Below are 27,430 nucleotides of genomic sequence, written 5' to 3'. Positions count from 1 at the left end.
CTTCGCCTTTTCCAACGCCGCCGATCGATTCACAGAGACCCCGTACCTGAGTGTGGAAGGCCTCCCGCCTTTAACCCTGAAGTCCCGCACCCGACCTCCCCATACAGTGTTCAGCATGTTCCACAAGCTGGGGGAGTGGGCGTCCTAGCCCCGACCGACACCCACGGGGGCCACTTTGTACAGTTTTGTATTGACTATTTTTATTAAAGTTTTATTTATAATTTTTTTTTTTTTTTTAACATTAAAGAGAAACTGAGATGAGATTTGTGTCCCGTCATTCCTGGAAGGTTGGAAGGTCACAGGACCTAGGAAGAGGTTCTCACTCCTGGGAATCACAATTTTTTGAGCTATAAACAAAAAAAGAGCAACAATTTTGAAAAGGGGGAAAAAAAAAAAACTATTTTTTTCCTTTCTGTTATAAAACATATCTAATAAACAAATTCACAAAATCGAATTTTTTCATCAATTTAGGCCAATATGTATTCTACTAAATGTTTTTGGTTAAAAAAATCCAAATAAGTCAAGATTAATTGGTTTGCACAAAAGTTATAGGGCCTACATCCCTTTTATATGGTGGTATTTGATCACATGTGTGATTTTTATTTTTTGCGCTATAAACAAAAAAAAAAACGACAATTCCGATAAAAAAAAAATATTTTTTTACTTTCTGCTACAGTGCATTGCGAAAGTATTCGGCCCCCTTGAACTTTGCGACCTTTTGCCACATTTCAGGCTTCAAACATAAAGATATAAAAACTGTAATTTTTTTGTGAAGAATCAACAACAAGTGGGACACAATCCATGAAGTGCAACAAAATTTATTGGGTATTTCAAAATTTTTTAACAAATAAAAACTGAAAAATTGGGCGTGCAAAATTATTCAGCCCCTTTACTTTCAGTGCAGCAAACTCTCTCCAGAAGTTCAGTGAGGATCTCTGAATGATCCAATGTTGACCTAAATGACTAATGATGATAAATAGAATCCACCTGTGTGTAATCAAGTCTCCGTATAAATGCACCTGCACTGTGATAGTCTCAGAGGTCCGTTTAAAGAGCAGAGAGCATCATGAAGAACAAGGAACACACCAGGCAGGTCCGAGATACTGTTGTGGAGAAGTTTAAAGCCGGATTTGGATACAAAAAGATTTCCCAAGCTTTAAACATCCCAAGGAGCACTGTGCAAGCGATAATATTGAAATGGAAGGAGTATCAGACCACTGCAAATCTACGAAGACCTGGCCGTCCCTCTAAACTTTCAGCTCATACAAGGAGAAGACTGATCAGAGATGTAGCCAAGAGGCCCATGATCACTCTGGATGAACTGCAGAGATCTACAGCTGAGGGGGGAGACTCTGTCCATAGGACAACAATCAGTCGTATACTGCACAAATCTGCCCTTTATGGAAGAGTGGCAAGAAGAAAGCCATTTCTTAAAGTTATCCATAAAAAGTGTAGTTTAAAGTTTGCCACAAGCCACCAGGGGGAGACACCAAACATGTGGAAGAAGGTGCTCTGGTCAGAGGAAACCAAAATCAAACTTTTTGGCAACAATGCAAAACGTTATGTTTGGCATAAAAGCAACACAGCTCATCACACTGAACACACAATCCCCACTGTCAAACATGGTGGTGGCAGCATCATGGTTTGGGCCTGCTTTTCTTCAGCAGGGACAGGGAAGATGGTTAAAATTGATGGGAAGATGGATGGAGCCAAATACAGGACCATTCTGGAAGAAAACCTGATGGAGTCTGCAAAAGACCTGAGACTGGGACGGAGATTTGTCTTCCAACAAGACAATGATCCAAAACATAAAGCAAAATCTACAATGGAATGGTTCACAAATAAACATATCCAGGTGTTAGAATGGCCAAGTCAAAGTCCAGACCTGAATCCAATCGAGAATCAGTGGAAAGAACTGAAAACTGCTGTTTACAAACGCTCTCCATCCAACCTCACTGAACTCGAGCTGTTTTGCAAGGAGGAATGGGCAAAAAATTTCAGTCTCTCGATGTGCAAAACTGATAGAGACATACCCCAAGCGACTTGCAGCTGTAATCACAGCAAAAGGTGGCGCTACAAAGTATTAACTTAAGGGGGCTGAATAATTTTGCACGCCCAATTTTTTAGTTTTTTTATTTGTTAAAAAAGTTTGAAATATCCAATAAATTTCATGATTGTGTCCCACTTGTTGATTCTTCACAAAAAAATACAGTTTTCTCTGTCGCTCATTGACAGACGTAGTCCTCGTTGATTAATAACAACTCGGGTTATACTGCCCTCTACAGGAGTAGGACTAGACAGGAAAGAAAACATTCTGGCCACACCTTAGGGGCCGTCCCAGAGGGTATATCCTCTCTCTCTCTCTCTGCTACAGCAAATCAGTTTTTTTCTGTCTAGTTAGGAGTAAGGACCTAGATGCCTTGCTAGGATCTTCGGTCCTGGCAGGATTTTTTTCCTTAGAAAGATTTTTTTAGACAGCTTTTTTTCTCCAGTGTTCCTGTGAGATCTTCAAGCAAGCAAGCTGTAACTGGGCGACGGGCTGGATGTTGAGAATCCAGTGGTCACCCCAGTTCAGCCTACGAGCGCGTGCAGGCCATAGCTCCGCGCTGGGTCGGCCGCGACATAGTCCCACTGGACGGGGACTGACCCTGCGAGTTAAACGTCTCGCTTGAACGCCAATGACCAAGAGTCACGGCGTCCGTACTGGTCGACAGCCCCCCCACCCCGGTGGAGAGGGGTTCTGTCAGGAGTGGCGCCCGCCTGGTTCCGGTATGGTGAGTATTATGTTCCCCCTTTTCCCCCTGATGGGTTTGTGGTGAACGCGGGCCCCTCTCTGAAATGGTAAGGATGGGTCTCCCCTCTATCCTATAATAGGTCACAGATCCCCCTATTTGAGTGTGATTTTTGTGAACAAGAAACCAGGAGGCTTGGTTTGGGAGCTGACAATCTATGTCATTTCAAAATTGTAAAAGTGACTGAAGTCAGTGGCAGTACTAGAATGTTACTATTGTAGCATAAGGTATCCTACCTGTCAGGCATGAATCACTGCAGTCCAGATCGCATTCCTCCAGCAAGGGCAGAGGGCTGCCTTCCGACGGCCCACGGACTGCATGCGGCCCGCCAGGGTTCCGGTACCGCCGGCCAGGTTTATCACCATTAGGGTGAAGGTTTGTGGGGCCGAGATATTCCCGCAGGCCGCCAGACACGCCGTTATCCTGTACAGGCCGCCGCCATTGTCTGGTAGATCGCATGAGGCCTCCATATTGGCGTAGCCTCGTGTCTCCAGCATGGGGGCGGCCATGTTTGAGGTGACCAAAACACCTCGAGGAGCTAGGGGAGGCGCCGGAAGGCGTGCAAAGGGGCGGAGCCGCCTCCTTTTTGCCCGGGAAGCCAGCCAAAGACTTCCTGTCTGTAATAGACAGTGCTGAAACAAGTTGCATTTGAAACTCTGAGCATCAAGTGGTGAGCCTTGGGGTCTATCTACCTCTCTCGCTCTCTAGGGGTCCCTAAGCAGGTAACACTGAGGGGCACTGGGGGTCTGGAAAAAAAAAAAAAAAAGAAGTTTTATTTTTTTTTGGCAATTGATTTTTTCCGGTTAGTATCTGGAATTATCATGGACCCTGCCACACAGGTACCCCCACCTGTTTCACCTCGAGGTGGCCGCAGGACCCGCCAGTTCACAGAGTATGGATGCATTTACAGCAGTTTTGGAGTCTTTGGTGTCTCGGGTGGAGACGGCCTGTCAAGAACGGGGGTCAAGAAAGCGACCCCCGCCTACCCCTATATCATCTGATACTTCAGATTCTGAGATGGTCATTGCAGCTGCAGGTCCCTCTGCAGGGGGCTGTTGTCTCAGGTAAAGTTCCCTCAGATAGAAAAAACAAAGATTGTGGGGGTGGTCCAAAGTGGAGCACTCCCACGGAAAACCAACTAAGGATACTCAAGCAATGAAATAGTGCAAAAAGGTAAATTTTATTAAGGCACTTGTGCCTGTGAAAATGAAAAATTGAACTGAATACAGGGCAATGGAGAGACACACTGCAATGACACAATTAAAAACATACAATAAGAAGTGGCACTCAACACATGTCAATATGGGACTGGAGCATGTCATGAACATTAGATGAGAATATACCAATACGATAACTGGAATTACTGATACACCCTAGGGGTGATATAAAGCATTGAATCCAGCTATAAGGTTAAATGACTCAAAATGACCTAACATACCGCCAGGCATATGTAGAACAATGAGGTCGGCACGATTGCCAGGTGGTATGTAATAACCTCTATGGATGCATCCAATAGCACAATCTAGAAGCGTACTCCTGTGATGTAATCAGACTTGTATAAAGTACTCAAAATTTCTACTTGAGTAAAAGTACAAGTGCTCGATCAAAAAGTGACTTGAGTAGAAGTGGAAGTGCTCGCAGAAAAAGTTACTTAAGTAGAAGTACTAAAGTATTCAACATTTTTTTTACTTAAGTATTGCAAGTAGTTTTTTCAAAAAATTTGCTACTTAAGTACTAAAAGTAAAAAGTACCAGTAGTTTTGAAAAAAAAATTCTACTCAAGTACTGAAAGTAGAAGTACAAGTACTGTGTTATGTAGTTATTAAAGAAAGAAGTCAAAAGTTTGAACATCATATTGTTTTTTATTATTTCAAATGATTAACCCAAAGGACAATCACAATTCCTTAGGCTGTAACTTTTTGTAAACAAAAAACAGATAAAGTATGTCCCTCCCTTCCCCTTTTAAAGCATCCACCTTTAAAGCATCCACCTTTAAAGCATCCACCTTTTAAAGCCAGGGGTGGTCTCCTTCCTGAGCTTCCTCACTCTCACAGCCAGGCAGATCACTTGAAGTTGAAGGGCCAGGGGTGGAAGTTGGTGTTTTTGGTTCGTCCATCTTTTCAGCTGATCAAAAGGCAGAACAGGAGCATGCGCAGTCTTCTTAATCGCGGTTTGATTTGATTTGCTCAATTGATGATGATGTGCCAGGCCAGCTTCATCAAACCTACAACGCTTAAAGTGAAAAATGCATCAAAATCTACTAACAAAGTGACTGTGTTAAAAATGCTAATAAAGTGCCTGCAATTATATATATACAGTATATATACATATATATTCATTTTTGTATTCAAAATCATCGTCCACAGTATCAAAAATAAAGTGACATGTCTGTGCTAAATGCAGTGCAAATTATTCCCACAATGTAAATTTAATTCATATAAAATATATATGACAATACCACAATAAAATAAGTTGTGATTGTGAATAAGTTAGGTGCAAGTTTAAGTGTGTAAACTTTATAAGGAAAAGTCCATAACTGAATTCCAGTGTGCAATCTAAGAAGTGCTTGTCACTTGCTGTCAGATGCTTCCACCTTTCTTCTGTTATCTGCTCAGTAAAGTGGTGGACTGGATAGCCTCTCTCTCTGCCTCTCACCTTAGTAGCACTGGCACTGCACTGGTTCAAAAAGCTGTCTATATTATTTTCATTATAAGAACTTGTCAGAACATGCTTCCACCACCTGTCCTTCACACTAGTAGTGCTCATTTGCTTTGCTCAAGTCAAGTGCCACTGCCAGTGGCCACTACAGTGCAGGCACAGCCGCACAGGCAGAGGCAGGCCGCAGGAAGCACAGGCACCACCACAACACAACACTTATGGTCCATGGACCATGGATGGTCGGATAATCATCATAGCCGTCAGTCTCACTCTTCTTGGTTCAAAAAAGCCACCCATGACCCGTGTGTATATAATATATTAATATTTTATATTGATTATTTGATTCTCAAATGGCACATTTGCCATGGCAAGGATTAGGCCCTCTCCACGGTCCACCTCACTCACCTCATAGAGAAGAAGATGAGATGACGAAGAAAATGCTCCAGCGTCCCGCCGCCCGCGTCACAACTCCTCTTAGTAAGGGCCCTAAGGGGTGGAGTCTGAGTGACACACAACACGTCTAGAGGCGGAGACCTCGAGCGGGAAGACGGCAGCACGGCTCCTCCAGTGCGGTCTTAACTTGATGATCATGACAGTGATTCCGCGGGCCGAGGCGCGAGCGAGGCTGTGGGATTGATTGAATTGAGTTGTGCTGCCTACTGCTACACGCTACCTACTACTAAATTGTGAGTCAGTATATTTTATTTCATTTTTATATATAAAAGCGGTATTGTTGAGCACTACTAGCCACTAGATCTCCTGGCTGTCACTTTGTCACATGTTGGGGAATCACAGCGGCTCGGCTCCAGAAGTGGCGGGTGTCCCTGTCATCCTGCCAGGGCCGCCAAGAAGTTCATCACCTAAGTTATTAATATGTTATGAGGAGAGGACCTATGAGATTGAGAATTGAAATAATTAAATATATATGGCTTTTTGAACCAGTGCAGTCAGTGCCAGTGCCACAGTGCCACCCAGACGCTATCCACCAGTGCCACCACCATTGTGTGTTGGTCGGTCACTCGAACACTGAAGGAGGTGGAAGCATCTGACAAGTGAAGTGACACTTTAGATTTGCACACTGGAATTCATTTATGGACTTTTCATTATAGATAGGTTTACACACTTCAACCTGACCTAACTTATTTCATAACTTATTTTATTGTGATTTATTGTCATATTTTATATGAATTGAATTTACTGTTACATTGTGGGAATAATTATTTTCACTGCATTTAGGCTTTAGCACATTCATGTCACTTTATTTTTGATACTGTGTGGAGTGTGGGCAGGGCACTGGGGGCAACGATGATATAACGATTGCACAGGCACTTTATTCGCACAGCCAAGTTGTGTTTGTTAGTAGTTTCTTGATGCACTTTAAGCGCTGTAGCACCATTTATTTGTTTGTTTCATATTTCCTTTTTATTGGAAAGATTTGGTATAGCAGCTTTTATTATACACAGCCTTTATTTTCGTATGCGCTGATTTACAAATGACATTATACACATTTTTTTGAGCTTTATGCAACCTGCCATCTACTGTTCTGGCAGTGGTAATTTTTTTAAAAGTAACGAGTAACTATGCAGCACAAAAAAAAAAATACTTGAGTAGAAGTATCGAAATCATCGAAAAAATGTAGTGAAGTAAAAGTAGAAGTAGGAGAAAAAAATTCTACTCTAGGAAAGTACAGATACCGCATTTCGGTACTTAAGTAGTTCTACTTCGTTACTATACATCTCTGGATGTAATAAACCCACTGTCACCTGTATAGCTCACAGTATTCCCGATATAGATGTATACATGAAGCAGGAAATGCTATGGATCGTGCAGTCCTCTCAGAAAAGAGATGTAAGGGGGCTGTGGACTCCAGATGAAAGAGGGACAGAGGATTGATCACAGGGAGTTAGTGGAGAAATATGATGGTCAGCTGCTCGAGTCCAGAGAAACCTCGGATCCGCTGCTGCATGTGCCAGTAAAGGGAGGATGTCCTCATGCGGCAAGCTGAAGTAAAGGAAACAGAGGAAATGTTCCACAAGTAAGAAAGTGCAGCTTTACCTGCAGATGTTAGATGGGTATGCGGTCCGGCTGGGCTCTAAGCGGGATCCATAGAGATGTGAAGCTCCATCCCAGTCCCGTTGTACCATGCAGTCCGGTCCACTGGCTTCTTCCGTGCGGCGTTCAACCCAGGTGTCGGCTACCACGGCATGCAGGATTCAGTAACTTCCTGGTATGGGTGATCAACGTCACTTCCGGTTAGTACGATCCGCCGGGTGCCTGGTAAGGGGAACAGCCGCTGACAGTGACCATAGGGATGACAAGCAGTGTGGACAATGCTGCACAGGGGGACACAATGTGCAAGGTGCCACAACGCCAACGCTGACGTGTTTCACCGACAGGCAGTCGGTTTCTTCAGAGCTGGTGGTGTTATCCAGGGTGTCCGCCTTTATGTTGGACATAATTAGCTGCAATGAATTAACTATATCATCACCATTGCGGCGCTTAACCCATTCAGGGGATACCTATGGATATTATCTCCCTAATGGATAAAAAGCACCCGCATCTTTGATTAAGATGAATATGCCAATCATAAAGGGTGGCACCGCAGGGGATATCGGCGTTATGGCTGCTTTGCAGGGTAGCGATGGGTCCAGTGAAATTCTGGAATTAAGGTATGACACCTTTTACCCATAGCCACAGCCGGCTGGGCAGCCATTTTGATAAGCAAAAAAGATAAAAATACTGCATAATACATATAAAATTGTACAGAAGTTCCCTCAGATAGTGAGGAGGACGTTCTTGCTTCCGCCATAGCACAAGAAGAAGCATTGGTGGACGCACTAGTTGTGGCGGTTCGGGAGACCTTAAGACTTGAGGTTTTACCGGCAGAGATAACTGAAATGGAAATTCCCTTTGGTACTAGCAAACCTACCAAGACGGTGAAGGTTTTTCCTTTACCCAAATGTTTTGGTAATAAGATCAAAGAGGAATGGGATCATTCAAAGCGTACCTTTACTATTTCCAAGCGCATTGCTAGACGCTATCCATTTGAGGAATCCCTCATTAAGAAATGGACGGTACCACCAGTGGTGGATCCACCTATTTCCAGACTGAATAAAGCCACTGTTATCCCGTTGGAGGACGCTCCGTCCTTTAAGGATCCGGTGGATCGGAAGATGGAAGCGGAGTCCCGCACTATCTTTTCCCTGATAGGGTCAGCCTTTAGACCAGTAATTGTCATTGGTTTAGTTTCACAAACATTAACAGAATGGGCGAGATTGGTGCGCCAGGACCTGAAGGGGAAAGGTATCCCCCAGGCAACATCTGATTTGATGGAACAGATTATACAAGGACTACAGTTCGTCTGTGACGCAGCCTTGGATGCCACCCCCTTATTCGGGCATGCATCTATGTCAGCGGTAATTCTCAGACGTGTGCTGTGGTTAAAATGCTGGTCAGCGGACCTAGGTTCCAAAAAGACCTTGGCGAATCTCCCCTTTCAGCGGAATCGCCTATTTGGGGCCACCCTAGATGAGATCATTAAGGATGTCACTGGGGGCAAAAGCACTTTTTTGCCGTAGGCTGCTAAAGCTAAAGGACTTCGTAACAAGCGTGGACCTTTCTTTGCCGCTCATAAAGGGTTCGTTCGCTCTGCTGAAGCGAGCGGAAAAGGCAAAACCCCTCTAGGAGGGTTCAAGAAGCGCTGGTCGGACAAACAAAAGTCTGACTCAGCCAAACCTGAAGTTGAGGCTTATGCCTGAAGGTGCGCCCCCACCCGGCTTGAGGGTGGGGGGACGTCTTCACCGGTATTCAGAGCACTAGATCGAGCATCGATCACTGCTACCGGTGCGATTCTTCCCTTCCAACATTTAAGTACTACAGGGAGCGGTAGTTACCGTTCCCTGAACAGATCATTTTCTTTACCTTTTCCAAAGATTCTCAGTTCCCCACAGGAATCGGATCCGGTTGAGCAGACAGACCAAGGAGCCTCTAGTCGGGTGACTTCGGTCTCCAATGCTCAACCAGTAGAAATCATCACTCCTGATAGGAATCAGGTGTCTGATAAATGTGTGGGAACAGAGAGTGATCAGACTTTGTCGGGATACCTGGGCCAGGTAGTTCTAGGGCAGCCTGGTTCGGATCCAGTCAGACAATATCAGGGTGATGACTTAGGTCGATCACCAAGGATTTCACCATCTGTGTCTTCTTCAGAGCATCCCAGAGGCGCGGAGGTTGGTAACGCGCGCCCACGATCCTCTAGCGGACGCAGCAGACGCACTGAACGGCCTGTAAAGGCAGTGTCAGCTATTAGATGTATTCCCTCCTCTCAGATTGCTGCTGAGATTTCTCTGCAGGATAGAGATGGAGGGAACTCCAGTTATCCTGGAAATTCTAGGCTAGCCTCGTCAAGCCGGTCAGGCCGACTTGGACATGCTAGTCGCGAACGCTCCTTGGAGACTTCCTCTCAGGGAGGATCTGCGGTCTCAAGGACCGATCTTCCATTGTGCTTTACAGTCGCTGGTTTTAATGGCCTGGCCTTTGAGACCCAGGTACTGAAGGACAGAGGGTTGTCAGCTTCAGTTATTCCTACTCTAATTAAGGCAAGGAAAGCGACTTCCAGCAAGGTCTATTATCGCACATGGAAGACTTATATCGCGTGGTGTGAATCTTTGGGATTTCCTCCACGTACCTATTCGGTGACCCGAATCTTGGCTTTTCTGCAAAAGGGGGTTGAGCAGAAACTATCCTTGAGCACCATCAAGGGTCAGGTTTCAGCATTAGCAATCTTCTTTCAGAAGCCCTTGGCTAGTCATTCCTTGGTGCGGAATTTCATTCAGGGGGTGCGGCACCTGGCTCCACCAGTCCGCGCGTCCTTACCGCCCTGGGATCTTAATTTGGTTTTGTCGGTTCTGCAGAAACCTCCCTTTGAAAATATCAGGGAGATTCCCTTGCTTACTTTATCCCAGAAGGTGGCCTTCTTGGTGGCTATCACTTCTGCACGCAGGGTGTCAGAACTGGCTGCATTATCATGCCAGTCCCCATATTTAGTGGTTCATAGGGAAAAGGTTGTTCTTCATCCAAAGCCATCCTTTCTTCCAAAGGTGGTTTCAGACTTTCATCTGAATGAAGATATTGTGCTACCTTCCTTGTGTCCTCAGCCCAATCATCATTGGGAACATGCGTTACATTCCTTGGATGTGGTTCGGGCAATCAGGGTATACCTGAAGGCTACGGAATCGTTCCGTAAAACTGATTCACTTTTTGTGATTACGGATGGCCCCAGAAAGGGATTGCCTGCATCTGCCGCGACTATCTCCAAATGGATCAGACAGACGGTGGTACAGGCTTATTCTATTAAGGGTCGGAATCCTCCGTTCCCTGTTAAGGCGCACTCCACTCGAGCGCTCAGCACTTCCTGGGCCTACCGCCATCAGGTGTCAGTGGTCCAGGTGTGCAAGGCGGCCACCTGGTCGTCGGTACACCCCTTTACAAAATTTTATAAAGTTGATGTGATGGCATCGGCGGATGCCTCATTTGGCCGCAAGGTTTTGCAGGCCCCAATTTGAGGAGACCGGTGGTCTACCTCGAGGGTTTTTTTTCCGTTGGAATTTCTGTTGAGTCTCATCTTTTGTTTGATGAGCCTTTAGAACTTCTAGTTGGCACCGGTTGGGCCTTCTAGATTGGATTTTGATTTCCATTTTCCCACCCCTCATTTGTGGTACTGCTTTGGGACGTCCCGAGTTGTTATTAATCAACGAGGACTACGTCTGTCAATGAGCGACAGAGAAAAATGGATTTCTGTAAAAATTTACCGTAAAATCCTTTTCTCTTAAGCTCATTGACAGACGTAGTACCCGCCCCTCTGTTTTTGAGTTGGGTTGGGTTAAATTCTCTAAACACTGCTTTGTGACATAACTGATTTGCTGTAGCAGAGAGAGAGAGGATATACCCTCTGGGACTGCCCCTAAGGTGTGGCCAGAATGTTTTCTTTCCTGTCTAGTCCTACTCCTGTAGAGGGCAGTATAACCCGAGTTGTTATTAATCAACGAGGACTACGTCTGTCAATGAGCTTAAGAGAAAAGGATTTTACGGTAAGATTTTACAAAAATCCATTTTTATATCTTTATGTTTGAAGCCTGAAATGTGGCAAAAGGTCGCAAAGTTCAAGGGGGGCCGAATACTTTTGCAAGGCACTGTATAAAGCCTATCTAAAAAAAAATGTAAAAAACAGAATATTTTTTTTCATCAATTTAGGCCAATTTGTATTCTGAAAATGTGCAAAAAGGCTATCAGCGCAGCTATGTAGAATAAATAAAACAATATATAATATAGAAAGATGCGGCAGCCACCACCAGATAGTGTTATTCACTTCCACAATATAAATAATTCAAAAACAAACAGGTGCTGCGCCAGAAAAACAAAATGTGAATATGTCAAAAAAAAATCAATCTATGTGTATAACATCAATCTGTGTATATAATAAATAACAAACTTAGTGATCATACATCATAAGTGCTTCCCAGTGTAACAAAACTTAGATCAATAAATCAATAAGTGTACACAATATTAGCGATCTGTGGCAGCGATCGATCACCCGTCTGATGCAGCTCGAAGACCCCATTCACAACCTCAGCGTTCCATAGATTGAAGCTCCAAAACGCCTGAAGCCGAATGCCTAAAAGCTCAAAAAAAGTTCTGGAGCTTGAATCAGGCAGATCGGTGCGTTTTTTAAATTGCTTTTTGTTCCATAGAAATGCATAAAAACGCTCGATTTGAGTGTTTTAGTGTGCTTGGTCGTGCATTTTTTTTTTTTTTTTTTCTTTGGAGCATTTTTCTGCTCAAAAGCAATAATTAAATGAAAATTAATAATATAAATAAATAAAGACCCCTAACACAAACCCCTTAACCCTAACATTAACCCCCAATCCTAAACCCTAACATTAGTTTTAGTTTATTTCATGCATCTAAATAAAAAAACAAAAAAAAACCATACAAAATAAAATAAGTAATCAATCACAAAACAACGAGGTACAAGAGAAGACACAAAAAAAAAAAAAAAAACATATCCAAAAAAAAAGTACAAATTTATCTAATCCCACCCCTTCTCCATAAGTCATAATGTCCCATCGCTATAAAATCATTCCATAATTAATAATTCAAATATAATATACTAATTAACAATAATCCAATAACATTTCCCCTAACCTAACAAAATAAATAAATTATAATAAAAGTGTGCTTGGTCGTGCATTTTTTTTTTAGGAGCATTTTTCTGCTCAAAAACAATAATTAAATGAAAATAAATAATAAAAATAAATAAATAAAGACCCCTAACACAAACCCCTTAAACCACTTAAGCCCCGGAGGATTTGGCTGCTAAACGACCAGGGGGTATTTTGCGATTCGGCACTGCGTGACTTTAACGGACAATTGCGCGGTCGTGCAATGCTGTACCTAAATTAATTTGGCGTCCTTTTTTTCCCACAAAGCTTTCTTTTGGTGGTATTTGATCACCTGTGCGATTTTTTGATCATGCGCTATAAACAATAAAAGAGAGTAAATTTTGCAAAAATAACAATATTTTTCACATTTTTTTTTATATGAAATTCCCCAAAAAAAAAATGTAAAAATCAAAATTTTTTAACATTTTCGGCCAATTTGTTTTATGCTACATATGTTTGGTAAAAAAAATCGCAAAAAGCGTATTTTGATTGGTTTGCGCAAAAGTTATCGCGTTTACTAACAAAGGGAAAGATTTTTGTCATTTTTGTTGTTTTTTTTTAACGTGTAATGGCGGCGATCTGCGATTTTTTTTTTTTTGCGGGACTGCGACATTGAGGCGGACAGATCAGACCCTTGACTGACATTTTTGACACTTTTGGGGTTACCAGTGACATTACTACAGTAATCAGTGCTATACATAATTAATAATTCAAATATAATATACTAATTAACAATAATCCAATAACATTTCCCCTAACCTAACAAAATAAATAAATTATAATAAAAATAAACAATTTAAAGCTTAACCCCCATTACCTAACCAAAAAATAAGTAAATTAATTAACCTCTAAGCCAACTTAACAAAATAAATAAATTAAACCTCAACCCCATAACCTAACAAAGTAAATAAATAATTAATAATGAATAAATTAACCCCTATGCTAACCTAACAATACAAATAAATAAATAAATTAAACCTTAACCCCTATGCTAACCTAACAAAGCAAATAGATAGTTTAGGGGATTATTTATTTATTATTAATTATTTATTTGTTAGGTTATAGGGTTAGTGTAGGTTATGGGGTTAGTGTTTAATTTATTTATTTATTTATTTTGTTAGTTTAGGGGTTTATTTATTTATTTTGTTAGGTTATGGGGTTAGTGTTTAATTTATTTATTTTGTTAGTTTAGGGGTTTATTTATTTATTATTAATTAACAAAATAAATAAATTAAACACTAACCCCATAACCTAACAAAATAAATAAATAAACCCCTAAACTAACAAAATAAATAAATAAATAAATTAAACACTAACCCCATAACCTACACTAACCCCATAACCTAACAAATAAATAATTAATAATAAATAAATTAACCCCTAACCTAACAAAATAATAAATAAATTATTTTAAACGTTAACCCCATAACCTAACAAAGTTAATAAATAATTACTAATAAATAAATTAACCTCTAACCTAACAAAATAAGTAAATAATAAATAAATTGTTTTAAACGTTAACCCCATAACCTAACAAAGTTAATAGATAATTAATAATAAATAAATTCACCCCTAACCTAGCAAAATAAATTAAACACTAACCCCTAACCTAACAAAATAAATGACTAATAATAAAAATAAATGATTTCAACCGTAACCCTATTTATTACCTAACATAAATAAATAAATTAACCCCTAACCTAACAAAATAAATAATAAATAAATAAATAAAACCTTAACCCCATAACCTAACAAAGTAAATAAATAATTATTATAAATAAATACATTAACCACTAATCTAACCTAACAAAATAAATATATAAATAAATTAAACCCTAGCCCCATAGCCTAGCAAAATAAATAATTATTAATCAATAAATAAATAAATTAACCCAAAAAAATAAATAAAGAAATTAACCCCTAATCTAACAAAATAAATAATAATAAAAATAAATAAATTAAACCTTAACCCCATTACCTAACAAAAATAAATAAATAAATTAACCCCTAACCTAACAAATGAAATAATAAATAAATTAAACCTTAACCCCTAACCTAACAAAATAAGTAAATAAATAAATTAAACCCTAACCCCATAACCTAACAAAAATAAATAAATAACTAATTAATAATAAATAAATTAACCCCTAACCTAACAAAATAAATAAATATTAATACAAATATGAAATACCTTAACCCCATAACTTAACAAAATAAATAAATAATAATAAAAAATAAATAAATTAACCCCTAACCTAACAAAATAAATAATTAATTAACCCATATCCCTAATTTTTAAACCCTAACCCTTAACCCCTTAAAAAAATATTATATAAATAAATGTGGATGAAAAAGTTGTAGTAGGCTAAAAAAGATAGCAACAAATGATGAAACATTTTCTCTATTGGCTAATTAAAAAATGTCAAAGCTCAAAAAACGCTGTACACAAACGCTGGGAAAAACGCCACGCTGAGGTGTGAATGCACCTTTTATGGAAGGCTTTAGATTCACATGAACAATTCATCATACGGCATCGCCCTCCTGTGGCCACCTCGGTTATGGCGGATTATTGTAGAGCCGACGTGGGCTCCACATTTCCCCGCCCTGAACTGTAAAAAAAAAGAAAAAGAGAGAAAACGTAAAAAATTGACATTCGTACAGAAAAAAATGGGGTTGGCGTTGCAGACTTTCTTGATCTGAAAATGCTTGTTTCCTGGCTGGCTAATGCTAAATCTGTGGCCCAGAAAGAAGTACTGATAAGGAATTGCCACATTCACTGGCTGCATTCTTGTTCTGGAGGGTCATTTAAGAAATTTTGAAGAAAGGTGTAGCCAGGTAACTAGCATTTCCAGAAGGAGGCAGCCATCATTAGAGGTGCACTTACAATGGAGGTCTTCGTGGAGGCGGGAGTCACAGATCCTGGAATTTCTCCACCCATATTGGACCTCCCTTGCTTATCATTAAAGCTGAACCCGGGGTAATACACGTGTGGGTTCCATTAGGAATATGACCAGTGTATCCGAACTTACCTGGGGGAGGGGCAGTACCAGGGACCAATCAGGTGTGTGGATAAACTGGCTAGGAGCCTGCTGATAGCAGTAGAGATCAAAGGGACCAGAAGGGGGAGCTCATCAGTCTGCTGCTGCTCCTTTACTGTCGAATCAAAGGCTAAGAGAGAGGGCATCGACCTACCTTTGTTAAACTAAGAAAGGTCCGGTCAACCTGGACTGTGTGCAGAGCTGTGTCAATCCCAGGACTGGATGGACAGAAATACAAACACCTTGACAGGTAATACAGCTCCGAGTTCAGTTTTAGCTGTTAGTCCGGAGTTCCTCCCACGCAGATGGCGGTGCCGCATGCGGAGAGCCCCAGGGTGCAAGCTGGCAGGGGCACAGGAACGTGCATCCAAGGAGGGATACCGGGACCTCAGCCATCCCCGGGGCCCATCCAGGACAAGTCCCATCTCGCTGCATTCCACACTGTGCGCAATGAAGATCTGGGAACCTCCACACACCGAGCCCCGTCCATGCAGAGTACATGGTGGGGTGCATTGCAGTGCAACGTACCTAGCCCCCCCCCCCAACCCCAACGCACATATGTGGCACGCTGCGATGCACCTGAATTATAACACACCGCGATGCTCTGCGCCAAATAAAATCTTGCAGCATCTATTTTTTGCATTGGCAGCCCTTTAAATAGGCTGCTTAATACGATGCGTCTCAGTGCACGAGAGCGTTGCGTCACAGCGCGCTGCGTCACGGCGCAGATGGATACATAGTGCTTTGCAGAGTTCTGGCAGCTTAACCAGAATGAATGGGCTGCGTAAACAGAATGAATGGGCTGCGTAACGCAATGCATGACACCGCACGTTAAGCAAACGCATGTTACGGCAATCCAGTGGTGTGAATGGGCTGCTTAATACAATGCGCCTTGACGCGCGAAAGTGTTGCGTCACCACGCGCTGCGTCACAGCAGAAATAAGTCAACAGAGCTCTGGTAGCTTGTACAAAATAGATGGGCTGTGTAACGCAATGAGTGACACCACACGTTAAGCGTACGCATGTTACGACAATTCAATGGTGTCAATGGGCTGCTGAATACAAGTGTTGCGTCACTACGTGCTGCGTCACGGCGCAAACGGTTCACAGTGCTTTGCAGAGCTCTGGCAGACTGTCTGGGATTGGACACTCCCACTTCGCAGTGGATCACTTTTCAACCGGTGGCTGTGAAGTAATATCTCACCCCCCCCCCCCTGTCTGTTTTAACCCCATAGAGCCTGCCGCAACCGCGTGCAGTGCAGAGCTATTCACCTAAGTTGCATTCGGTGGCGGCATTTGCCTGACAAACGCCATCCTCCCCCCCTCCTTCCCAACAGGTGATTGGCTAAGATTTGGGGCCCAGCCCACATCTACACCTCAATCATTTTAACCACTTAAGGACCGGGCCTATTTCTGACACTTCTTGTTTACAAGTTAAAATCAGTATTTTTTTGCACGGTTGTGCGACGCTGTACCTAAATAAAATTGACGTCCTTCTTTTCCCACAAATAGAGATTTCTTTTGGTGGCATTTGATCACCTGTGCGATTTTTATTTTTTGCGCTATAAACAAAAAAAGAGCGACAATTTTGAAAAAAAAAAAAAAAAAAACAATATTTTTCACATTCTGCTATACAACATTCCCAAAAAAAAATGTAAAAATCAAAATTTTTTAACATATAAGGCCAATTTGTTTTCTGCTACATATTTTTGGTAAAAAAAAAAATCGCAATAAGCGTATTTTGATTGGTTTGCGCAAAAGTTATCTCGTCTACAAACTACGGGAAAGATTTATGTAATTTTTATTGTTTTTTTTTTCTTTACTAGTAATGGCGGCGATCTGCGATTTTTTAGCGGGCTGCGACATTGCGGCGGACAGATCGGACCCCTAACTGACGTTTTTGACACTTTTGGGGGTACCAGTGACATTACTACAGTAATCAGTGCTAAAAATATGCACTGTCACTGTACTAATGACACTGGCAGGGAAGGGGTTAACCCTGTGGGTGATCAAGGGGTTAAATGTGAGCCTAAGGGAGTGATTCTATCTGTATGGTGGGAGGGGCTTGTGAAATGATCATAGAGACCTGTGATCTTATATAGAAGGATCACAGGAGCTCTGTGATCAATCCAGGGAGAAGAACGGACGGCTGTGTTTACAACAGCCGACCATCCTTCTCTTTCAGCAGGGAGCGATCGCGGGTGTCAGGCGACAATCGGAGCCGCCTGACCCGTGCCTCGGCTTCCCCACTGCTGAGTGGGGGCGGGAGCACGCTCGCCCCCTAGCTTGCCGTGCGCGACCGACGTAGATCTACGTTGTTTCGCGCAGGAGAGCCGTGGTCGGGAAGTGGTTAATGTGAGATCTGGGGGTCAAAAAGACCTCACATCTCACATATACACTAAAAAGCAAAAAAAAAAAAAGTAATTTTTTATATCATGAAAAATAAAATGGGCCCTTTAAGGACGTTGGGAGGAAGTGACGTATGACGTCGCTCCGGTCCTCCAAGGCCATAGAGTGGAGTGGGGGTCAGCTTGCCCTCACTCGACTTCCTGCCTAGGAGGGGAAAGGGCCGTATCGTTTTCCCCGCTACTGATGGCTCTGGTAAGTGGGGAAAACGACCGAGAAGTGGAGGGGGGGGGCACCTCTTCCGCCCCCCATAAAAGTGATTTTGCGGTGAATCCACCACTTTTACATTAACCTTCTCACATCCGCGCTACAGCCTATATACGGCTGCAGCGCGGACTTGAATTTTCGGGAGGCCGTTTTTAAACGGCCTCCCATAAACACGCCCGCTGCGCGCTCCCGCGAGCGCGCATCGGGCAGAAGCTGTTTTGGCCGTGTCCCTTGGACACAGCCAATCATAGATCGAGACGAATGGCCAATCACAGCGGCCATTCGTCACGATCGAGGCATCCAATGAGAGATGATCTCATATGTAAACATATGAGATCATCTGTCATTGCCTCGGTAGTAACAGACTCCCCGCACGCTCCCACGAGCGCGCACCGGGGATAATCTGTGTTGGCCGTGTCCCTTGGACACAGCCAATCACAGATCGTGACGAATGGCCAATCACAGCGGCCATTCGTCACGATCGAGGCATCCAATGAGAGATGATCTCAAATGTAAACATTTGAGATCATCACTCATTGCCAGCTCTCCCTCCTCACACACAGACTGCAGTGTGAGGAGAGGAGATATCGTAAGTGCAAAAAAAGTGCCCACCATTGCCCACCAGTGATCACCAGTGCCCACCAGTGCCCACCAGTGTGCCCACCAGTGTGCCATCAGTGTGCCATCAGTGTGCCCAGTCTCATCAGTGCCCACCAGTGTGCCCACCAGTGTGCCCACCAGTGCCCACCAGTGTGCCCACCTGTGCCCATCAGTGCCTGCCCAGTGCTCATCAGTGCCGCCCAGTGCTCATCACTGCCGCCCAGTGCTCATCAGTGCCGCCCAGTGCCCACCAGTGTGCCCATCAGTGCCCGCCCAGTGCTCATCAGTGTCGCCCAGTGCTCATCAGTGCCGTCCAGTGCTCATCAGTGCCGCCCAGTGCTCATCAGTGCCGTCCAGTGCTCATCAGTGCCGCCCAGTGCTCATCAGTGCCGCCCAGTGCTCATAAGTGTGCCCAGTGCCCACCAGTGTGCCCATCAGTGCCGCCCAGTGCTCATCAGTGCCGCCCAGTGCTCATCAGTGCCGTCCAGTGCTCATCAGTGCCGCCCAGTGCTCATCAGTGCCGCCCAGTGCTCATAAGTGTGCCCAGTGCCCACCAGTGTGCCCATCAGTGCCGCCCAGTGCTCATCAGTGCCGCCCAGTGCTCATCAGTGCCGCCCAGTGCCCACCAGTGTGCCCATCAGTGCCCGCCCAGTGCTCATCAGTGCCGCCCAGTGCTCATCAGTGTGCCCAGTGCTCAGTGTGCCCACAGCGCTCATCAGTGCTCATAAGTGTGCTCATCAGTGTGCCCACAGAGCCCATCAGTGTGCCCATCACAGTGCCCATCAGTGAGCCAGTTTAACCGTGCCCATCAGTGTCACCGTGCCCATCAGTGTCACCAACGATGGCAAAAAAAATTTTCTCAGCCGAGGAGGCCTTCAATATAATCAGTGAGGACATGGACAGGGAGCTTTCTGCTTCGGAATCTTCGGAGTCAGAGTCTGACTCCGAAGTAAATTACGAGCCGGTCATTAGCAGAGGGACGCAGACCGACTCCGACGAGGAGGAATACTGCCCGCCTGCCAAACGAAGGCGTTCTGGTGAGGAGGAGGCAGTGCCATCCCCCAGCTCCGCGGTGCCATCCACCAGCTTCGCAGTGCCATCCACCAGCTCCGCAGTGCCATCCACCAGCTCCGCAGTGCCATCCACCAGCACCACAGTGCCTCGGCAAGAAAGGCCAAGCTCAAGTGGGGTGTCACCTCGCCCCCAAAGGGTTAGGACCAACGCCAGCCTTCCCTATGCCCTTCTGAACCCCCTGTGGCTTCCTCCCAACTCAGGAGAAGCCATCATCCCCCCTTTCACTGCCCAGCCAGGAGTCCAGGTCAACACTGAGAACTTTGCCCCAATTGACTACTTCCGTTTAATTTTTACGGAGGACCTGCTGACGTCCATTGTGGCCCAGTGCAACCTGTATGCACATCAATTTATCCAGAGTAACCCCACATCTTTTTATTCCCGTCCCTTTGAGTGGAGAGACCTAACGGTGGAGGAGTTCAAGATATTTTTAGGCCTCACCCTCAACATGGGACTCAATAAAAAAAACGAACTGCAAGCATATTGGTCAACCAAACCAATCTACCATATGCCCATCTACTCTGCAGTAATGCCCAGGGCCAGGTATCTGATGATCATGAGGTTCCTACATTTCAACGACAATACCCAGTGCCCTCCCCGAAATTCCCCAGCATTTGACAAGCTGTTCAAAATTCGGCCACTTCTAAATTATTTTTCAGAAATATTCCCTCAATTATTTACCCCAGACCAAAATATATGTGTGGATGAGTCCCTTGTGAAATTTACTGGCAGGCTGGGCATCAAACAATTCATTCCCAGCAAACGGGCCCGCTATGGGGTGAAGCTTTACAAACTATGTGACCGAGCCACAGGGTACACCTATGCCTTCAGGGTGTACGAAGGGAAGGACACCCAGCTGCATCCCCCTGAATGTCCGGACTACATGGGATCAAGCGGGAAAGTCGTTTGGGACCTCATTTACCCCCTCCTTGAAAAAGGCTACCACCTGTACGTAGACAATTTCTACACCAGTTTGCCCCTGTTCCGAAACCTTCACAGAAAGAAGACTCCTGCATGTGGCACGGTCCGAAAAAACCGGAAAGGCTTTCCTCAAAGGCTAGTAAACACCAAGCTGAGAAGAGGGGAGACGGCGAGTCTGAGAAATGAGGAAGTTCTGGCTGTGAAGTGGAGGGACAGAAGAGACGTGTACATGTTGTCTTCGATCCACAATGACAACTATGTGGAATCCCGACGAAGGAATGGCCCAGTCCGAAAGCCAACATGTGTACATGAGTACAACTTATTCATGGGGGGAGTGGATTTCAACGACCAAATGATGGAACCCTATCTACCCACAAGACGTACCTATCATTGGTACAAAAAAGTAGCAATTTATATTTTTCATTTGGCCAGATACAATTCCTACATTTTATACCGCAAATCCACCGAAAGCCCCCAACCCTTCCTTTATTACCTGGAGGAAATCTTCACAACCCTCATATTTCCAAACGGCCCACCAGAAAACATTAGATCTGACGTAATAAGCAGACTGTCTGAACGCCATTTTCCAAGTAAAATCCCTCCCACACAAAGAGACCAAAAACGGCAGAAAAAATGTAGGGTGTGTACCAAGGCAGGAATTCGAAAAGACACCCGCTATTACTGTCCCCAGTGTCCTTCCCAACCAGGCCTCTGTGTAGACGACTGTTTCCGCCGTTACCATACTTGTCTAAATTATTAGTATGGTAAACGTAGTCCTCCGCTTTCACCCCTTATGCCACTGTATACTCCTGAAATGACCCTGGACTGTTATACAACGACGCCTTTGCCTGCTGATTTTGTACCTATGTCTGCCTGCTCCGGAACTGACCCTGGCCTGTTTTTTGACCATGCTTCTGCCTGCTGATTCTGTTCATACCTCTGCCTGATCTGGAACTGACCCTGGACTGTTATTTGACCACGCCTTTGCCTGCCGATTTTGTACCTACCTCTGCCTGCTATGGAACTGACCCTGGACTGTTTGACCACGATTTTTGCCTGCCTCTGGAAGTAGTGGGATTCATACCACAGGGGTCTCGCATATGTGAGGGGACCAGAAATGTTTTTCTGGATGAAGAAAACAATTTTTTTTGTTTTTCTTCTTCTCAGATTAGGGTCTGGATCCCGGAGGCTTCAAAGCGATTTGGGTGGGAGAAGCCTCTACCCCTGTCCCCATTCTATCCCGACAGAGGCCCTACTTCTGCCTGCAGGACTTACTGCCATCATGCCTCTGCCTGCCGCATGCACTGACACTGGACTGGTGTCCTTGCCTGGAGAATTGCATGCACTGTTGCTGACCAAGTCCCTGCCTGCTGCCTGGACTCAACTCCTGTGGACAACTGCGCTTCTAAAACTACAGGTAAGCTTTTGTTTACCCTTTGCTCAGCAGAATGTATTGTGGGGTGTAATTCATGGTAATTCATGGTATGTGCATGCTATGTGTCTTTGCATGTTGGGCCTCTGTATGTGACCTGACTGCGTAAAAGTCTCACACATGTGGTATCGCCATACTCAGGAGGAGTAGCAGAATGTATTTTGGGGTGTCATTTTTGCTATGTACATGCTATGTGTTGGAAATATCTTATAAATGGACAACTTTGTGTAAAAAAAATGCGTTTTCATTTTTTTTCCACATTTTCCGAAAGATTCTGGAAAAAAATGACATGTTCAAAAGACTCATTATGCCTCATAGAATATACGTTGGGGTGTTTGCTTTCCAAAATGGGGTCATTTTGTGGGCTTTTTCATTGTGCTGGTGCTCCAGGGCCTTCAAAAGTGTAATAGGTGGTTGAGAAATGAAAAGTGTATTTTATGCTCCGAGAACGCCTGGAGGTGCTACTTCAATGTTGGACCTCTGTATGTGGCCTGGCTGTAAAAAAGTCTCACACATGTGGTATCGCCATACTCAGGAGGAGTAGCAGAATGTATTTTGGGGGGTCATTTTTGCTATGTACATGCTATGTGTTGGAAATATCTTATAAATGGACAACTTTGTGTAAAAAAAATGCGTTTTCATTTTTTTTCCACATTTTCCGAAAGATTCTGGAAAAAAATGACATGTTCAAAAGACTCATTATGCCTCATAGATTATACGTTGGGGTGTTTGCTTTCCAAAATGGGGTCATTTAGTGGGCTTTTTCATTGTGCTGGTGCTCCAGGGCCTTCAAAAGTGTAATAGGTGGTTGAGAAATGAAAAGTGTATTTTATGCTCCGAGAACGCCTGGAGGTGCTACTTCAATGTTGGACTTCTGTATGTGGCCTGGCTGTAAAAAAGTCTCACACATGTGGTATCGCCATACTCAGGAGGAGTAGCAGAATGTATTTTGGGGTGTCATTTTTGCTATGTACATGCTATGTGTTGGAAATATCTTATAAATGGACAACTTTGTGTAAAAAAAATGCGTTTTCATTTTTTTTCCACATTTTCCGAAAGATTCTGGAAAAAAATGACATGTTCAAAAGACTCATTATGCCTCATAGATTATACGTTGGGGTGTTTGCTTTCCAAAATGGGGTCATTTAGTGGGCTTTTTCATTGTGCTGGTGCTCCAGGGCCTTCAAAAGTGTAATAGGTGGTTGAGAAATGAAAAGTGTATTTTATGCTCCGAGAACGCCTGGAGGTGCTACTTCAATGTTGGACCTCTGTATGTGGCCAGGCTGTAAAAAAAGTCTCACACATGTGGTATCGCCATACTCAGGAGGAGTAGCAGAATGTGTTTTGGGGTGTAGTTGTAAGTATTCATATGCCATGTGAGAGAAATAACCTGTTGAATATGACAATTTTGTAAAAAAAAAAAAAAAAATTAAATTTGCAAAGAATTGTGGGAAAAAATGACAACTTCAAAAAACTCACCATGCCTCTTATTAAATACCTTGGAATGTCTACTTTCCAAAAAGGGGTCATTTGGGGGTCATTTGTACTTTCCTGGCTTGTTAGGGTCTCAAGAAGTGAGATAGGCTGTCAGTACTTTAGGCGTGATCAAATTTCAATGATTAGCACCATAACTTGTAGACTCTCTAACTTTCACGCAGACCAAATAATGTACACTTATTTGGGTTATTTTTACCAAAGATATGTAGAAGTATACATTTTGGCCAAAATTTATGAAGAAAAATTACTAATTTGCAAAATTTTATAACAGAAACTAAAAAAAAAACGTTTTTTTTTTAAATTTGCGGTCTTTTTTCATTTATAGCGCACAAAATAAAAAGCCCAGCGGTGAATAAATACCATCAAAAGAAAGCTCTATTTCTATGAAAAAAAGGACGAAAAATTTATATGGGTTGAGTGTTGCATGACCGCGCAATTGTCATTCAAAGTGTGAGAGCACTGAAAGCTAAAAATTGGTCTGGATGGGAAGGGGGTTTAAGTGCAAAGTAGGCAAGTGGTTAAAGTGGACCGCCCGCCGTTTAAAAAAATATTGGGGTTATGGTAGCTATCTGCTGCCATAACCCCAGGATTTAACGTCAAAGTAGCAGCATAATTTATATTCAGTTTTGTATTTATTACCTTTTTTTTTTTTATTAATATTTATTTTTTTACATGGGGGGGGGGGGGGGTCTAAACAAACCCCTGATGTCTCACTTTTGAGATAGAGAATGGGATTGAGGACACGGACTCCCCAAGTCCCTCTTCTCTGCTGCCTCAGCTGCACTGCACATTGAATAAATAGGAAGTTCTCTTCCTGGTCATTCACGTACATCACACAGAGTTCTGAATGCACACAGGAGCGATCAGTACCAATCACTCACTGGGTTCCTTCAGAAAAGGAATGGCTGGTGAAAGACAGTTACCGGACCCTGCAGGAGGATCTTCAGGATTCACAAGGGGCCTGGGCAGGGGCCTGGCCCCCCCCTTTTTGAACTGATGGGGCTTGGCCCGGGTACAGGAGGGTACATCCTTCTGACTACGCCTGATCTTGATCCCTCCAGTACCTGACCTCTGGCTTGCTTCTTGCCCCAGCACGTTGCTTATCTCCCATTGGCTCTTCTCCTGCTCGTGTTATACTGACCTTGGCCTGCCTCCTGTTTATGCTCTCATCTTCCAGATCTGCTTTCAGGCTGCTGCCAACCTCTTCTGCCTGCCTGACCACATTCCTGCCTACTTCTTCTAGTATTGTGATGACATCCGGCACGGGGTCCCGGCTCTTCAGCTTCTACTTCTCCTCATGGATCCAGTTCTTCTGCAGGCCAGGAGTTACTACAGGTGCCCATGCTACTCTGTGTCCTGTCCAACCCTGTCCTCAATCTCAGGGGACAACCAGGACAGGAGGTGTAAAGGAGAGCCTTCTGGTCAGTTCGGCCTCTATCCAATCACTGAAAGTATGGACCCAATGGTTTCATTACATAGGTGACAACGGGTACTGTATCTAATCACAGGGAGTATGGACCCAATGGTTTCACTACATGGGTGACAACGGGAATTGTATCTAATCAGAGGAAGTATAGACCCAATGGTTTCACTACATAGGTGACAACGGGTACTGTATCTAATCACAGGAAGTATGGACCCAATGGTTTCATTACAATAGGTGACAACGGTGACTGTATCTAATCAGAGGAAGTATGGACCCAATGGTTTAACTGCATAGGTGACAACGGGTACTGTATCCAATCACAGGAAGTATGGGCCCAATGGTTTCACCACATAGGTGACAATGGGAATTGTATCTAATCAGAGGGAGTATAGACTCAATGATTTAACTGCATAGGTGAAAACGGGTACTGTATCTAATCACAGGAAGTATGGGCCCAATGGTTTCACCACATGGGTGACAACAGGTACTGTATCTAATCAGAGGAAGTATGGACCCAATAGTTTCATTACAACAGGTGACAACGGGTACTGTATCTAATCAGAGGAAGTATGGACCCAATAGTTTCACCACATGGGTGACAACGGCAATTGTATCTAATCAGAGGAAGTATAGGCCCAATGGTTTCACTACATAGGTGACAACGGTGACTGTATCTAATCACAGGAAGTATGGACCCAATGGTTTCACTACATAGGTGACAACGGGTACTGTATCTAATCACAGGAAGTATGGACCAAATGGTTTCACCACATGGGTGACAACGGGTACTGTATCTAATCACAGGAAGTATGGACCCAATGGTTTCATTTCAATAGGTGACAACGGGAATTGTATCTAATCACAGGAAGTATGGACCCAATGGTTTCACTACATAGGTGACAACGGGTACTGTATCTAATTACAGGAAGTATGGACCCAATGGTTTCATTTCAATAGGTGACAACGGGTACTGTATCTAATCACAGGAAGTATGGACCCAATGGTTTCATTTCAATAGGTGACAACGGGTACTGTATCCAATTAGAGGAAGTATAGACCCAATGGTTTCACTACATAGGTGACAACGGGTACTGTATCCAATCACAGGAAGTATGGACCCAATGGTTTCATTTCAATAGGTGACAACGGGTACTGTATCCAATCAGAGGAAGTATAGACCCAATGGTTTCACTACATAGGTGACAACGGGTACTGTATCCAATCACAGGAAGTATGGACACAATGGTTTCACCACATTGGGTTAATATGGGATAGACTCAACAACGGGATGGGACAAAAAATAATGGTACCACGTCCAAAAATATATGGAGGACATAAAAATAGAGAAAGGAGGACAAAGGGCTACTTTTGTAGGGGTACAGTCCTTAGACCAATAGGTATAGATGGGACAATGTTTAAAATGTCAAATGTCCTTTCTTCTTTCTTTCTTCTATCATAGAGTATAGAAGTGTAGATTTTGATATTGTGATTGCTATTTTTCTTTTTTATGTTTATATGATTTGTTGGTTATGAAAAATTAATAAAAAGAGATTTAAAAAAAAAAAGAAAATGTCAAAAAACTTTTTATTAACATATTACCAAGTTAAAATAGTATTCTCATATTGAATAATAGAAACAATCAACATAGGAGTAAGAACAATCGGCAAATAGAGCATAGCATGAGTGGGGCACAATAGTATTCCAATACAGGGACAATTGTTGGAACAAGCCCTGGCTGACTAGTACCGCTGGAACATAGTCAGCTGGGTGTAGTAGCAGCAAAAGTACCCACAATGCCCGACATGTTTCGCGGGATACCGCTTCTTCAGGGGCAGCTGGATTGATACACAGACATCATCAATACTACTAAATATAAAAGGTAAAGAAGGAAAAAAATCAGTACATGGAAATATACATATAATCATAAATATAATACAGACAAATTGATATGAGATATATAATGTAGTATGTAAAGGATCTCAAGGGGGGCCAAATGTCCCAAAACCAATAGCATACCCACCTGAATGAATGCTGCTCTGGGATTAGCCGGAAGGCCAAAGGGCCACAAGGTAAGGGATATCCCCCGGGGGCGAGCACGGGAGCAGCCAAAAGGATGCAGGGCCGGGATGATAATAAGGTTATAAATAGATAACCAAGGGTCAA

At 43.4% G+C, this 27,430-nt stretch overlaps 1 protein-coding gene and 1 pseudogene across 2 annotated transcripts in view; one reads left to right on the top strand and one right to left on the bottom strand.

The window, feature by feature from the left end:
- PPP1R35 (protein phosphatase 1 regulatory subunit 35) overlaps nt 1–204 on the top strand; it is a 14,489-nt gene extending 14,285 nt beyond the window's left edge. Inside the window, exon 5 of the mRNA XM_082254912.1 lies at nt 1–204. This exon is cut by the window's left edge and continues 10 nt beyond it. Coding sequence (XP_082111038.1) covers nt 1–148 — 148 coding nt within the window. The 3' untranslated portion in view covers nt 149–204.
- LOC309552161 overlaps nt 1–27,430 on the bottom strand; it is a 517,672-nt pseudogene that overhangs the window by 391,508 nt on the left and 98,734 nt on the right. The window lies entirely within an intron of this gene.

This window comes from Pelophylax lessonae (genome assembly GCF_965119305.1).
Source record: "Pelophylax lessonae genome assembly, chromosome: 4".
NCBI classification, from domain to species: Eukaryota; Metazoa; Chordata; class Amphibia; order Anura; family Ranidae; genus Pelophylax; species Pelophylax lessonae.
The sequence above is the reverse complement of the archived record's forward strand: the minus strand, read 5'-3'. Positions and strand labels throughout refer to the sequence as shown.